Source organism: Adiantum capillus-veneris, chromosome 28 (genome assembly GCF_014529385.1).
Source record: "Adiantum capillus-veneris isolate H3 chromosome 28, ASM1452938v2, whole genome shotgun sequence".
Classification (NCBI taxonomy): Eukaryota; Viridiplantae; Streptophyta; class Polypodiopsida; order Polypodiales; family Pteridaceae; genus Adiantum; species Adiantum capillus-veneris.
Window position 1 is genome coordinate 137,463,536 of NC_140958.1, and position 13,704 is coordinate 137,477,239.

At 41.0% G+C, this 13,704-nt stretch overlaps 1 protein-coding gene across 1 annotated transcript; it reads left to right on the forward strand.

The window, feature by feature from the left end:
• Positions 1–4,867: 4,867 nt before the first annotated feature.
• On the forward strand, positions 4,868–6,129 carry LOC147421368 (uncharacterized). Its single transcript, XM_086504634.1, has 2 exons — positions 4,868–5,766; positions 5,853–6,129. The coding sequence occupies exons 1-2, from the start codon at positions 4,868–4,870 to the stop codon at positions 6,127–6,129; spliced, it is 1,176 nt and encodes a 391-aa protein (XP_086360760.1).
• Positions 6,130–13,704: the final 7,575 nt, after the last annotated feature.

The window sequence follows — 13,704 nt, forward strand, 5'->3', positions numbered from 1 at the left end:
GAGAGAGAGAGAGATCCTTTTCAATGAGCTTAATCAATGAGCTCTGATAATGGTGGGGCTTGCAGAGCTAGAAAAAAACCTAGGTTTGATGTAATCCCACATGACAAAAACAATCTACTGACGGGGAAGAACTAGTCTTGAAGCCAAGAAACACGTGACAAAGTCAGTTTCAAAATCCAGGAGGAGGAGGAATTGAGGCATTGCTCATTATCGACGGAGTAGCAGACAAATAAACAGAGCGGGAGAGGAGCTTATATGCGCTATTTTGCATTGATACTGAGCTTTGATGATGGTGGGGCTCGTAGAGCTAGAATTTTCCATGAGCACATTCAAGGGAAGGAATTTTGTATGTTTAAAAAAATGATTTTTCCCGAATCTTGAACCCTAGAATTTCATAAAGAACTTCATAAAGCACAGAAAGTGCTTTCAATGAGCTTAAGCAATGAGCTCTGATCCCACTTACAATTTTTGGTATTTACCTTTAAAATTTAAATTTGAACTTGAGAAAACCTACAACCTGTAGAGAAATTTAGTGCTTGAATTCTAGCATTGCCTTGGTCGACATGTATGCCAAATGCCATGCACTTCATAAACCACAAAAGGTGCTTTCAATGAGCTTATTCTATGGGATGTCGTCTCTTGGAGTGCACTCATTGTGGGATATGCCTACACATGAGTAAGGGAGAGACGGAGAGAGAGAGAGAGAGAGAGAGAGAGAGAGAGAGAGAGAGAGAGAGAGAGAGAGAGAGAGAGAGAGAGAGAGAGAGGGATGGAGCTCATGGACAAGAAGCATTAGGTGGGGCAGCCGCTCTCTTGGCCCTAACCAAGTTAGGCATATCCCACAATCAGTGCATTCCAAGAGACGAAATCCTACACAGGAAGCTTCTCAAGCACTTTTTTTGCTTTCCGAAATGCACAACTTTTGGCATGAGAGAGAGAGAGAGAGAGAGAGAGAGAGAGAGAGAGAGAGAGAGGGAGCCTTTGTGTGTGTGTGTGTGTCTCTGTGGGAGCCTGCTCGATTTCACATTATGCCCATAGGAAAGTCAACAACCTTTTGCTATGGCCATAGGATGCACACAGGCTTTGGCTATTGCTCTCTCTATGGACACCTTGCACCATAGAGAGGTGGATAGGGGAAAAATAGAGAGAGAGAAAAACATGTATAACCCGGTGCTAAATATATTGGTTATTCTTCTTATAGTAATGGAGCACGTACTTACCTCTGGAGGAGATTCTTCGGAGGTGATATTTTCTACCCCAAAGAGAGACCTAGGTAACAATTTACAAAATGCCAAGCGTGTTGCCCGAGGTGGGGATGGACCTGCAAAGAAGCAAATTGTAGATGGATTAGGTATCATCCACACAGTATGCTCCAAAATTCAAGCCTCATGTGAGAGAGCGGAAGCATCACAGGTTTCCTATAGAGAGAGCTTTCACTGGTTGAGCAATTCACAATATGAGCAAGGGGTTTATCTTCATCGTCTAGAGGAGCGGATGCAGCTATAGATCAATGGTATTTTGCATCAGCAGAGCTCAGTGCAAGGACAAATTTCTCGCATAGAAAGCAACCAGGCAAAAATCATGAGTCTCTTGTAGAGGTCCCTTCTTGACAAGGATAACATGGATTTCAAAAGCATTGTGCCTGAATTACGAAGCACTAGCAACAAATTGACCGCCGTAGCAGTACAACATACTACAGGTGTCTCCAAAGTTAGATCTATCTTAAACAAGCTCCATGCATTGGTAACGACCCATTGGCCCAAGATGTGGATTAAAGCCGTTGGAGATGTTCCATCCAGTTCAAAGCAAGGCAACCCTTGCAAGAAGTGAATTATGTAATCCATAGTAATACTCACTTCTTTCTCATTTATAGGCTTAGCGGATCTATATTTTGGTGGCTTTGGGGATATTGACTACATTTTGGGGGAGGCTTATGTATGTAGTGGATACCAATTTGCTCACAACTCTTGGTTGTCTTCTTTGGATAATGGGGGGAGGGGATCTCCAAAAAATATACTCACTTATTTCCCATTTATAGGCTTAGCGGATCTATATTTTGGTGGCTTTGGGGATATTGGCTACATTCTGGTGGAGGCTTATGTATGCAGTGGATACCAATTTGCTCACGACTCTTGGTTGTCTTCTTTGGATACTACATTCTCAGAGGATCTCCATAATTGTAGTATTTTTATTGCCACTGTCTTTTGAGTCACACCTCCCGTTCCCCCCCCCCCCCCCCCCCCCCCCCCCCCCCCTGCCCTCTCTCCCTCCCTCTCAAGTTATGCTGCAATGAATCTCTCTCTCTCTCTCCCTCTCTCTCTCTCTCACACACACACACACACATACACACACACACAAAGTATTCTAGGTGTGTGCAATGTCTGACTTCTTTCTAGGTATGAAAAATGTGAAGCACTTCATAAAGCACAAGAAGTGGGAAAGAGCTTCCTATATATGATGCCGTCTCTTTGAATGCATTGATTGCTACATTCTCAGAGGATATCCATAATTGTAGTATTTTTGTTGCCACTGTGTCTTTTGAGTCACACCTCCCGTTCCCCGCCCCCCCTCCTCCCTCTCTCTCTTTCTCTGTCTCTCTCTCACACACACACACACACAAGTTATGTTGCAGTGAATCTCTCTCTCTCTCTCTCTCTCACACACACACACACACACACACACACACACAAAATTCTAGGTGTGTGCAATGTCTGACTTCTTTCTAGGTATGACAAATGTGAAGCACTTCATAAAGTACAAAAAGTGGGAGAGAGCTTCCTATATAGGAGGCCGTCTCTTTGAATGCATTGATTGCGAGATATGCCCAATTTGGGTAGGGTCAAAAAGATCTAGTCTATTTTTGGCATATGCAAAGTGAGAGTGTCTCTCCCAATGCAATGACATGCACACCATTGCCAATATGGTATTTGCTTTTGATTGCGTAAACGGAATGTACACAACAATTCAAGCCTCAATGGCCAATAATGGGTTGACCAATAATGGGTTAACTTGGCATGCTGCATCGCCTGCGAGAATCCGACTGACATGCAGACTGGCGCGTTGTAACCGCAGTGGAAAATTGCCGACTGAAACTCAGGCCTTAACCTGTCACCATGGTAACTTTTCATAATGAAGCACCTCGGGGCTGATTTGGATGCACCTTTGAATCCGTCTTGATGTGGGTCGCCAAAATGGCTAATAATGGGTCGACCAATAATGGGTTAACTTAGCACATCTGCATCGACTGCGAGATTCCGGTTGACGTGCAGACCGGCGCGTTGTAACTGCAATGGAAATTTGTTGGCTGAAACCCAGGCCTTAACCGACAATCGTCAATGGGCTAATCGGATGGACTCGCTCCTTCAATTATATCCTTAGTAGTAGTTAGATGAGATATAGAGAGACAGATATAGAAGTATATAGACATTTACCATATGGGTTGGCAAGCCTCCTCGCACTGACTCCTTCAAAGAAAGATAGACATAGTTGGGAAATCCTTTCTTCTCCATACTCTCTTCTTAATTCTCTAGATACCAACCTGTATATATCTGTGAGTACTTATAAGAGTTCCTTTTTGGACAAATGGCTATTGGTCCAAAGGTGTTTTCTCCAGGAAATGCAAGACGTAGTAGGATATGTCAAGCTTCTCGAGCTACGCGATGTGCAACAGCGCGAGATAGAGTTCGACGTTCTCTGGGTGAGATTGATGTGCCTCGCTTGGAAGATTGCCACCATTTGATAAACATGAATCGATGCAATGAATTTCCTTAGGGAAGGATTGTGATGGATGTAGATAACGAGTCAATTCTCTCGCAAAGTTATGTAAGGACTAAAGTGGAAGACAATTTGGAAGCCAATAATGGAGATGTTCGTGAGGAGCCTGTAATTGTCTCCAGAGAGGGAGATTACTCCAAAGTTGAGACACTTTTTCTATCTATCACCTACTTATATTCTGAGACCACTTCCTTGACGCATATCTCTATGTTGTCTCTTTCTCATGAAAAGTGATTCTTCACAACATAGGAAACTTGGATTTTGCATGCTCCTTATGTGGTGCTTTAGGTTGGAAAACAGAAGCAAAGACCATTCGCACATTTGTGGGGAAGAGTTGTTGCAACTCAAGAAATGTTTCTTTGCCGCCATTAAGTGAACCTCCTTTAAAATCAAGGGAATTGATGCACTGGGGCAATACTAGAAGTAGAAAATTCTTGAAACATATCAGAGCATACAATAGTGTGTTGGCATTTGCTTCTTTGGGAGCTCATATAGATGAATCTCTCTGCCAAAGAAAAGGAATATATACCTTCAAGGTACATGGATCTATTTATCATAACATTGGTCCATTGATGCGAGAAGAGCAATCAGGTAAAATCCCTCGCTTTTCTCAGTTGTATTTTTTTGACACTGAGAATGAGTTGCAAAACAGGACGAGTCATGTTTCAAAACTCAAACCAGATGTTTTGGAAAGCTTGCAATCGATGATGCATCGAGTAAATCCGTATGTTCAAGCTTTTAGGGGGTTTTCTACAATGGTCCAAACTTCCAATATTCCGGAGATTAGGATGGTCATTACTGAGAAGCATACAAATGGCTGGCAATATGTTGCTCCAACAAGTGTGGAAGTTGCTGCAATCATGCCTGGTCAGGGTGAAGAGAGCAACATTTGCCATCGTGATATTGTATTGAATCTTTTGGGTGGTGGTCTAAAAAGAATCTCAAATTGCCATAGGTCATACATGCCTCTATTATATGTGTTGCTATTTCCGAATGGTGAAGAAGGTACGGTTGGAATCCTTGCATACCCCAAGTGAACAGAGCCGAAGTAAACAGAGAGCGAGTAAATGGAACTACAAAGTATATTTCTACGATGGATTTCTACAAGTTTAGATTGCAAATTAGAGATGACACAACACAATGTCTTTTACGTGGTGGTAGTCTACTGCAACAATATATTGTTGATGCATATAGTTGTATGGAGGAGTTGAGGCTTTTGTGGGTTCGTAATCATCAAAGTGAACTTCGCAGTGAGGTGTATCAAGGCTTGACAGATATGGTTGGAGCAAGGGATGATAGAGAACTGTTATTAGGTGCTAATGTTGGAAGAAGGGTTGTATTGCCTTCTTCGTATGTTGGTGGCCCTCGCTATATGCACCAGCTGTACCAGGATGCCATGGCAATTGTACGCAAGAGAGGAAAACCTGATCTCTTCATTACATTCACATGCAATCCTGGATGGAAAGAGATACAGGATGCATTACTGCATGGACAAACATCCAATGATCGTCCTGATCTTACTGCCCGTGTTTTCTACCATAAGTTCAAGGATTTGATGGGCTTGCTGATTAAGAGAGCTATTTTTGGTAAGGTCATTGGACACATTTCTATGATTGAGTTCCAAAAGAAAGGCCTTCCTCATGCTCGCATTCTATTGATACTTGCATCTGAGCATAAGCCAACAGAGACATTGCATTATGATAAGATTGTGTGTGCAGAGCTTCCTGATAAAGTAATGTTTCCACAATTGTATGATGTTATCAGTCGATGTAATGTGCATGGCCCGTGTGGAAACTTGAATAAGGATGGTCCATGTATGAAAGATGGAAAGTGCAGGTTTAAATATCCTCGAAGCTTCAGTGCGTCAACTACTGTGGCTAGGGATGGATACCGAATGTACATGAGGAGGGATGATGGAAATTACACTCTTCCTAATAAAGTGCAAATGAGTAATAAATGGATTGTTCCATACAATCCATTTTTGTCAGTAAGGTACAATGCACATATAATGTGGAGGTTTGCTCCACTATATCTGTTGTGAAATATCTCTACAAGTATGTGTATAAGGGACATGACAGGGCCAATGTTGTTCTACAAGATAGTAAAGGGCTTATAAATGAAGTTACAAACTATCTTAATGATCGATATGTATCAGCATCTGAGGCTATCTGGCGTATACTTGGGTTTCATATGCATCAAGAGAAACCTGACATACAACGGCTCCAAGTTCACTTGCCTCATCAAAATCAAGTCATCTTCAGCGACGGAGCGACTGTAGAGAGTGTGGTGGAGGGAGAGGTCAGCAAAAAGACAACGCTCACTGAGTGGTTTGTTGCAAATCAACTATATCCATAGGCCAATGAGTTTTTGTACATAGACTTCCCAACAAAGTTGGTTTGGAAGCCAACAAGTAGAACATGGACTCAAAGATAGATTGGTGACATGATTGGAAGAATGTACCACATTGTTCCCAATGCTGGAGATTTGTACTATTTGCGTATATTACTCAACATTTGCAAAGGATGTAAGTCTTTTGAGGATATTAAAACCTTCAATGGACAAGTATATGACACATTTAAAGAAACATGTAATGCACGAGGATTACTCCAAGTTGATGATGAATGGTTTCTTTGTTTGGAAGAAGCTTCTTTTCAACAAACAGGGAAACAATTGCGCCTACTATTTGTAGTCATTTTGGTTTTTTATGATCCAATACATCCTGGTGCATTGAGCTTGGGAGTTGACATACTCCGCCCTTTCTTCAGTTAAGCCCGCACAAAACTGTTGTTTTTACTCTCAAAAATCCATATTTTTAAAGACACTCGCTTGGAGCTGTAAGTCCCAAAACTTTTCTACATATTTGTGAATGGATTTGTAGGGACAGAGATTCAAGCTTTGCCATTCAGTGAGTACTTTTTCTTTGGCATCGGTGGACAGAAATTGCTTCATAATGAAATCTCTTAAAGCTTTCCATGTTCGTGGAGCTTTACAGTTTGCCCGTAGGCTAGGCCACCATTGCATGACGATGTGAGCAGGATGGAAACATGCACAATGCCTTTATAATGACCCAACACACACTCTTGGAATGATATACACACACACTATGGGGTACCACTTGGCTTATACAACCTGCCTAGCCGAGACACGGAACACACCGATGGAGTGAGAGGAGAGAGACTACCCATTTACCCACTCCACACAGATACACACACACACAAACACACCCAAAAAACTCAGCTCAAAAGAGGATAATTTGTGATGTTTAGATACAATTGAGCTTTGGCCAACACCAATGGGGCAAATAGCTCACACGACATGGGTAAAGTATGCCAGATACAATCACAAATTGGAGCAGAAGCTTCGTTCATAGGAGAAACTTACACAGCCAAATCAGCACAAAAACAATGAATAATTTGCAAAAATGTAGAGTGCCATCGCGTCCAAAAAGGCTCAAAACCCCATTCTACAATGTCAAAGTGCTCAAATCCGACCTCAGATGAGCAGTTTACGGCCAAAACAGGCTCCAAAAACAACAAAAACACAGTTGCGGCTATTCCTCCTCTTCTCTCCACTCTTTTTCTGGTTTTCTCTCTGTTTTTTTCAGTTCCCACACTAAGCTTTATAACTTGGGCACCCTTGGCCTTTTAGTTGACCTCCAACGGACCCCGAACTGGCCAAAAACTGACCTCACAGTGTATAGTTGTCACCCTTTTGCATCATCCGCACATTTGGCACTCAGCTTTTTTCAATAATGCATGCCACCACCACGTGAAGTGGCCCCAAAATATGGTCCTCATGATGAAATTTTTGCATAATTATCACAAGAAAACACCCACGTTGTGTCCGTACTTATCCACGTGCAAGTATTGACCCCATTCGACCTCCTGACGCCACTAGATGCCATCTAGCGCACCCGCTTACCTCATGTCGTCGGCCCGTGGATAGCTTCCACAAGAAGTTTTATGCGCTACCAACTCCTCATCATTGTAGAAAAAACACATTGGTACTAGTGACGATGAAAATCGATTCAAACCTGGCTCTGGAAAATGGGCAATCCTTTATTTGATGCACCATGCATGGGTATGTACATATGCACAATTTCTTGCTCCAAAAAACTCCTGACATAATTTGCCCATCCCTTAGCCTACTAGATCATTCATGATTAGCAGCAGCAAAAAGGGATATGAGACTCGCCGCATCACAACTCTCCTCATCCCTCACAGACATTATCCGTTCTGCAAACAACACATCTTGCTCCACCATCATTAACCTGGCATGATATAATTTAAGACGCAATCCATTTACCATTGAATTATGTAGAATCCCATCCAGGTTAGCCAACTGATATGTACCATTTGGAAAACACTCCACTACCTTGAAAGGGCCTTCCCACTTAATTTGAAACTTCTTTTGGAATGTGTTGTCTAGCTTACTGTTATAGCGCAAAACCAAGTCATGCTTCTTGATACCCTTACTTTTGACCTTTTGATTTATCTTTGCCAAAGCCTTATCCTGCATCTACCCATAATGTTCCAATGCGCTCATCCTATCCAGCTGAACCTCTTGTAACTGTAAGAGCCTCTCTTCGAATGCATCACTAGGCAGCCCAGACAACTTCTCTAGCATCTTTACCGTAGGTAAATCTACCTCCACACGCCATAGTGCTTCCTTTCCATATACCAAATGAAATGGAGTAAACCTTGTACCTGTGTTCACCAAAGTACCGTAAGCCCATAATGCACTAGGCAATTCCAAATCCCAATTCTTTCCTTGGTGCTCTGTCACTTTCGAAAGAATCTATACCAACTCACCATTGAATCTTTCATGTAGGCCATTACACTGCGGGTAATAAGGAGTGCTATGCTGGTGCCTAATCTTCATCTTCACGCATAAAAAATCTAACAGTTTAGCTCTAAAGCCTGGCCCTTTATCTGAAAGTAGCTCCAGTGGCACCCCAAACTTGCAACATATTTCATCATACACAAATTTTGCCACATCCTTTGCATGATTTGTTTTACTACTATAGACTCTCCCCATCTAGAGAGATAGTCCAATGTAGTCAAAATATAGCTTTTGCCCCTACTTGTGATAGGTAACGGGCCTATTCCATCAATCCCCCACTTTTCAAACACATCAAATGCCATAATGGTTTTTCGTAACTCTGGCTTCAATACTCTCTTTCCAAATGCTTGACACCTATTGCAAGGCCTACATCAATGGTGAACATCCTTGTGCAAACTAGGCCATACATACCCCTCTTGCAAAATCTTTTGCAAGGTGATCTTTAGAGCAAAATGGTTGCCACATGCGCCTTCATGATTCTCTTCCAACACTCTATAAAGATCCTCCCGCCAAGGTACACGTCTCAACACGAGATCAGCCCCTTTCATGTATAGTACATCACCAATTAATTTTTACTTGTATGCTCTACGCACAAAACCATACTTCTTAGACTTCGGAATGTCCTTCGGAATGATTCCTGTTAGCAAAGACTCCTCTTCTTGAGCCAAACTTTCCCGGCCATGATAAAGAGGTAAAGTGGTCCTCAACACAAATAGCTCCCCAATCATGCTTTGAGCTACTTCATGTACCTCTCCATCTAGAGCACGTTCAATATGTTTGATATGCCATGCTTCAAAATTTTTTAATAGGCCTTTAATTCTGAAACACATTTCCTTCAAAGAGGTGTTCTTGCTCTTCCACACACCCAGCACTTGCTTCACAACTAACAAGGCATCACCTTTTATGCTCAACCTTCTAATCCCATGCTTCAAACAAATGTGTAATCCAGCTTCCAAAGTAGCATATTCAGCCTCATTGTTACTATGTGCATCCAATTTGAACCCTCTCTTGCATACTAGCTTCCCCTCTGGATCGTAAAGTGCTATACCCCCTGAAGCTACATCATGACTCTTTCTGTATGAGCCATCAAAGAACAACACATGTGCATTGTTGATCTGTGGCACTTCTTTAACTATCTTTCTCACCACCTCTTCTTTAACAAGAAGGGGATTCTCCTTGTAAGTCAACAATTTGGCTAGGGTAGCTCTTGTACTGTCTTCCACTAGAAAAGAGAACTCGAACTCTTGCAGCCCCAATTACCCATTTCTTGACGACATTCGACATGTTAGTGCCATTAATTAACTGTGGAAAAAAGGCATAACTTGTCAAGAAAAAAAAAGGTCATGGTAGCAAGTAATGACGAAATCGTCGACAAGCAAATATTACACTGGCCATCACTAGCTCTACTTCTGAGAATTTTCTCTCTGCTACCAACTTCACTCGGCTTGCACAATACCCTTGGCTGTGCTAGATGACATTTCTTGGGATTTAGTTGTCCTCCACATTCATCATATCAAGCCAATATCATCTGCAACTTCTCATGGTGGTCAGCCCTACTGCTGTAGACACAGAAGTCATCCATATAAAAAGCTTTAACACAACTACCAATAAATGGTTCCAATACCCAATTTTCCCTCTGTTGATAGAAGGAATGTCCATTTGACAACCCAAATGGCAATACCGTGTAGCAATAGCAGCCCCATGGCGTAATAAAAGTTGTCTTTGTGCAGTCTTTAAGAGTAATCTTCAATTGAAAATAGCCTGGAAAACCATCACACACACTGTACCTCTCATAACATACCATTGAATCCAATATCTGATCAATGAATGGAAGAGGATATGAGTTCTTCTTAGTGGCTGCATTTAAGGGTTTAAAATCTACACAAATCCTCCATTTTCCATTCTTCTTTGGACTGACTACTACTGGACTCACCCATTCTGTGGTCTCCACTGGGACTATGAACCCTGCCTTTAATAACTTGTCTACCTCTTCCCGCAAGGCTGCCATCTACTCTTGAACCATCCTTCTTAGCCTTTATCGCACTGGCTTAGTGTTGAGCTTATATGTGAAGCTACTCAATATATGGCTTCTCTATATATGGCACCCAGGTCCCCTCTATATATACATCATCTCATGTGTGTATTCTACACACTTTGGGGTTCTACTTCTGTGTTCTCTCCTTCTCTCAACATGGTATCAGAGCAGTACGTTTTTGTTTTCAATTTTTCTCCTGATCAAAATCGATTTTGCAGAAGTTACCCGCGAGAGGGATCGGAATCGATGTGGTCTACAACTTTGCAGATGGAAGTTTTTTCAAATTCTGCACCGATTTTGAGTTATCGTTCACGGACTGCGTACATACCTGAAAAACAGCTTTCGCGTTTTGTTTTTGATTTTTCTACTAATTGGAAATGATTTTGCAAAAACTACATGCTGTAGAGACCGGAATCGATGTGGTCTACAACTTTGCAGAAGGAATTTTTTTCAAATTCTGCAGCGATTTTGAGTTATTGTTCGCGGACTGCGTACTTACCTAAAAAAACAACTTCCGCTTTTTGTTTTTAATTTTTCTGCTAATTGGAAACGATTTTGCAGAAACTACCCGCCAGGCAGACCGGAATCGATGTGGTCTAGAACTTTGCAGAAGGAAGTGTTTTCAAACTCTGCACCGATTTTGAGTTATTGTTCGCGGACTGCGTACATACTTGAAAAGCAACTTCCGCTTTTTGTTTATGATTTTTTTGCTAATTGAAAACGATTTTGCAGAAACTACCCGCACTGGGGGACTGGAATGGATGTGGTCTACAACTTTGCAGATAGAAGTGTTTTCAAATTCTGCACCGATTTTGAGTTATCGTACGCGGACTGCGTACATACCTGAAAAGCAACTTCCGCTTTTTGTTTTTGATTTTTCTGCTAATTGGAAACGATTTTGCAGAAACTACCTGCCACAAAGACCGGAATAAATGTGGTCTACAACTTTGCAGAAGGAAGTGTTTTCAAATTCTGCACCGATTTTGAGTTGTCGTTCGCGGACTGCGTACATACATAAAAAGCAATTTCCGTTTTTTGTTTTTTATTTTTCTGCTTATTGAAAACAATTTTGCAGAAACTACCCACGTGAGAGACCGGAATCGATGTGTTCTACAACTTTGCAGAAGAAACTACCCACTATGGGAGACCGGAATCGATGTTGTCTATAACTTTGCAGAAGGAAGTTTCTCTAAATTCTGCACCGATTTTGGGTTATTGTCTCGGACTGCGAATATGTTTGAAAATCAAAATTTTACTTTTTGCTTTTGATTTTTCTCATAATTGAAAACTTATCAATTATATTTTTCTTCATCAATCATATATTTGTTACTGACGTAACTTTGCTGCAGAAGCGAGTTACACATCGTTCCGATTCAGTCGAGCCGTTGATGATCGTCCAAATTCTATCGAGCTACTGTTGGTACATGATCTTTTGTTATATGATATACTCGTTCATTGATTCTCGTATAATTATTCTTTTAGAGATATAGTTTACGTCGTTTTATTGATAATTTCTCATTGATACCATAGTGATTTTGATGGTACCATGATGATGTTTTGTTAATACTTTGGTCATGGTGATTTTCGTTGATACCATGATGATATGTCATTGATACCATGGTTATTCTCGGTGGTGCCATGATGATATTTCATTGATACCATGGTTATTCTCGGTGATGCCATGATGATGTTTTGTTGATACCATGGTTATTCTCGGTGATGCCATGATGTTGTTTCGTTGATTCCATGGTGATTTTTGTTGATACCATGATGATGTTTTGTTGATACCATGGTTATTCTCGATGATACCATGATGTTGTTTCGTTGATACCATGGTTACTCTCAGTGATGCCATGATGATGTTTCGTTGATACCATGGTTATTCTCGGTGATGCCATAATGTTGTTTCGTTGATACAATGATTATTCTCGGTGATATCATGATGCTTTTCGTTGATACCATGGTCATTTATTCATTTTTATTGATATAATGATGATATTTTGTTAATACTTTGATGGTATTCATTGATCACTACATTGATAAATATTGTTTTATGTAGTATATACACATATCATTTGTATCACGTAATCACACATTTTGTACTTTTACGTTTATACTTTATGTACCATATGTTGTCGTGCGTATATATGTCGTCAAAAGAGTGCCGTCGCGAACCATCTCTTATGGCATTGTGAACGTAATTATTTCATTAACGATGCTAATAATTTTCATGACATGTTCTTTTTGGAGTCTATGATCTATGTAGGATTGATCAAAGAATTGATTTTATGAAGACAAACATTTGTATATTTAATGATTTTTATAATATAACGGTGGGTGTATATAGAGCTGTGGGTTTTTCCCTTGATCCCCCAAGGGTTTTTTCATCCACAGTTAGGGACCCTTATTTGAGCGGGGGTGTTGAGCTTATATGTGAAGCTACTCAATATATGGCTTCTCTATATATGGCACCCACGTCCCCTCTATATATACATCATCTCATGTGTGTATTCTGCACACTTTGGGGTTCTACTTCTGTGTTCTCTCCTTCTCTCAACACTCAGCACCCTCGTTCAGCTCTATATGCATCTCTTTGCCCTTGAATCCTTTGATCTCCTCATATGAAGTAATGAACAAATCAAGAAAACTAGCCAGCATATGCAAATATATCTCCTTCTCCATCGCTGAGAGGTCTCCACTAATCATTTGTGTCATCAATTCCTGCTTCTTTGACAATTCAAACTTGGTTTGCATCAGCCCTTCAATTACTTCATAAGGCCCTTCACTTTCATCTTCAACCTCATTCGCAAATGCAACTAAACCAGACTCCTGGATTCCTTTGTCCATCAAAAGAAATGCAACATCAGCATCCTCATCACTACTGGTAGTACTATCACTGTCCTCATCAGTCACTGTGGAATAGTCTTCATCACTAGACTCGTCTTCATCTTCATAAAGATCCTCCAATTGTTTCCTCGTTTCCATATTGTATAGCTTCTTGGCACTTGTCTTTCCATAGAGGCTAATCGTACCACATCTCCAATCCTGAACAG

Coding starts and splice junctions, on each gene's coding strand:
- LOC147421368 (XM_086504634.1), top strand. CDS start 4,868: ATGGATTTCTACAAGTTTAGATTGCAAATTAGAGATGACACAACACAA. Junction 5,767..5,852: donor AATCCATTTTTGTCAGTAAG/GTACAATGCACA, acceptor GGGACATGACAG/GGCCAATGTTGTTCTACAAG.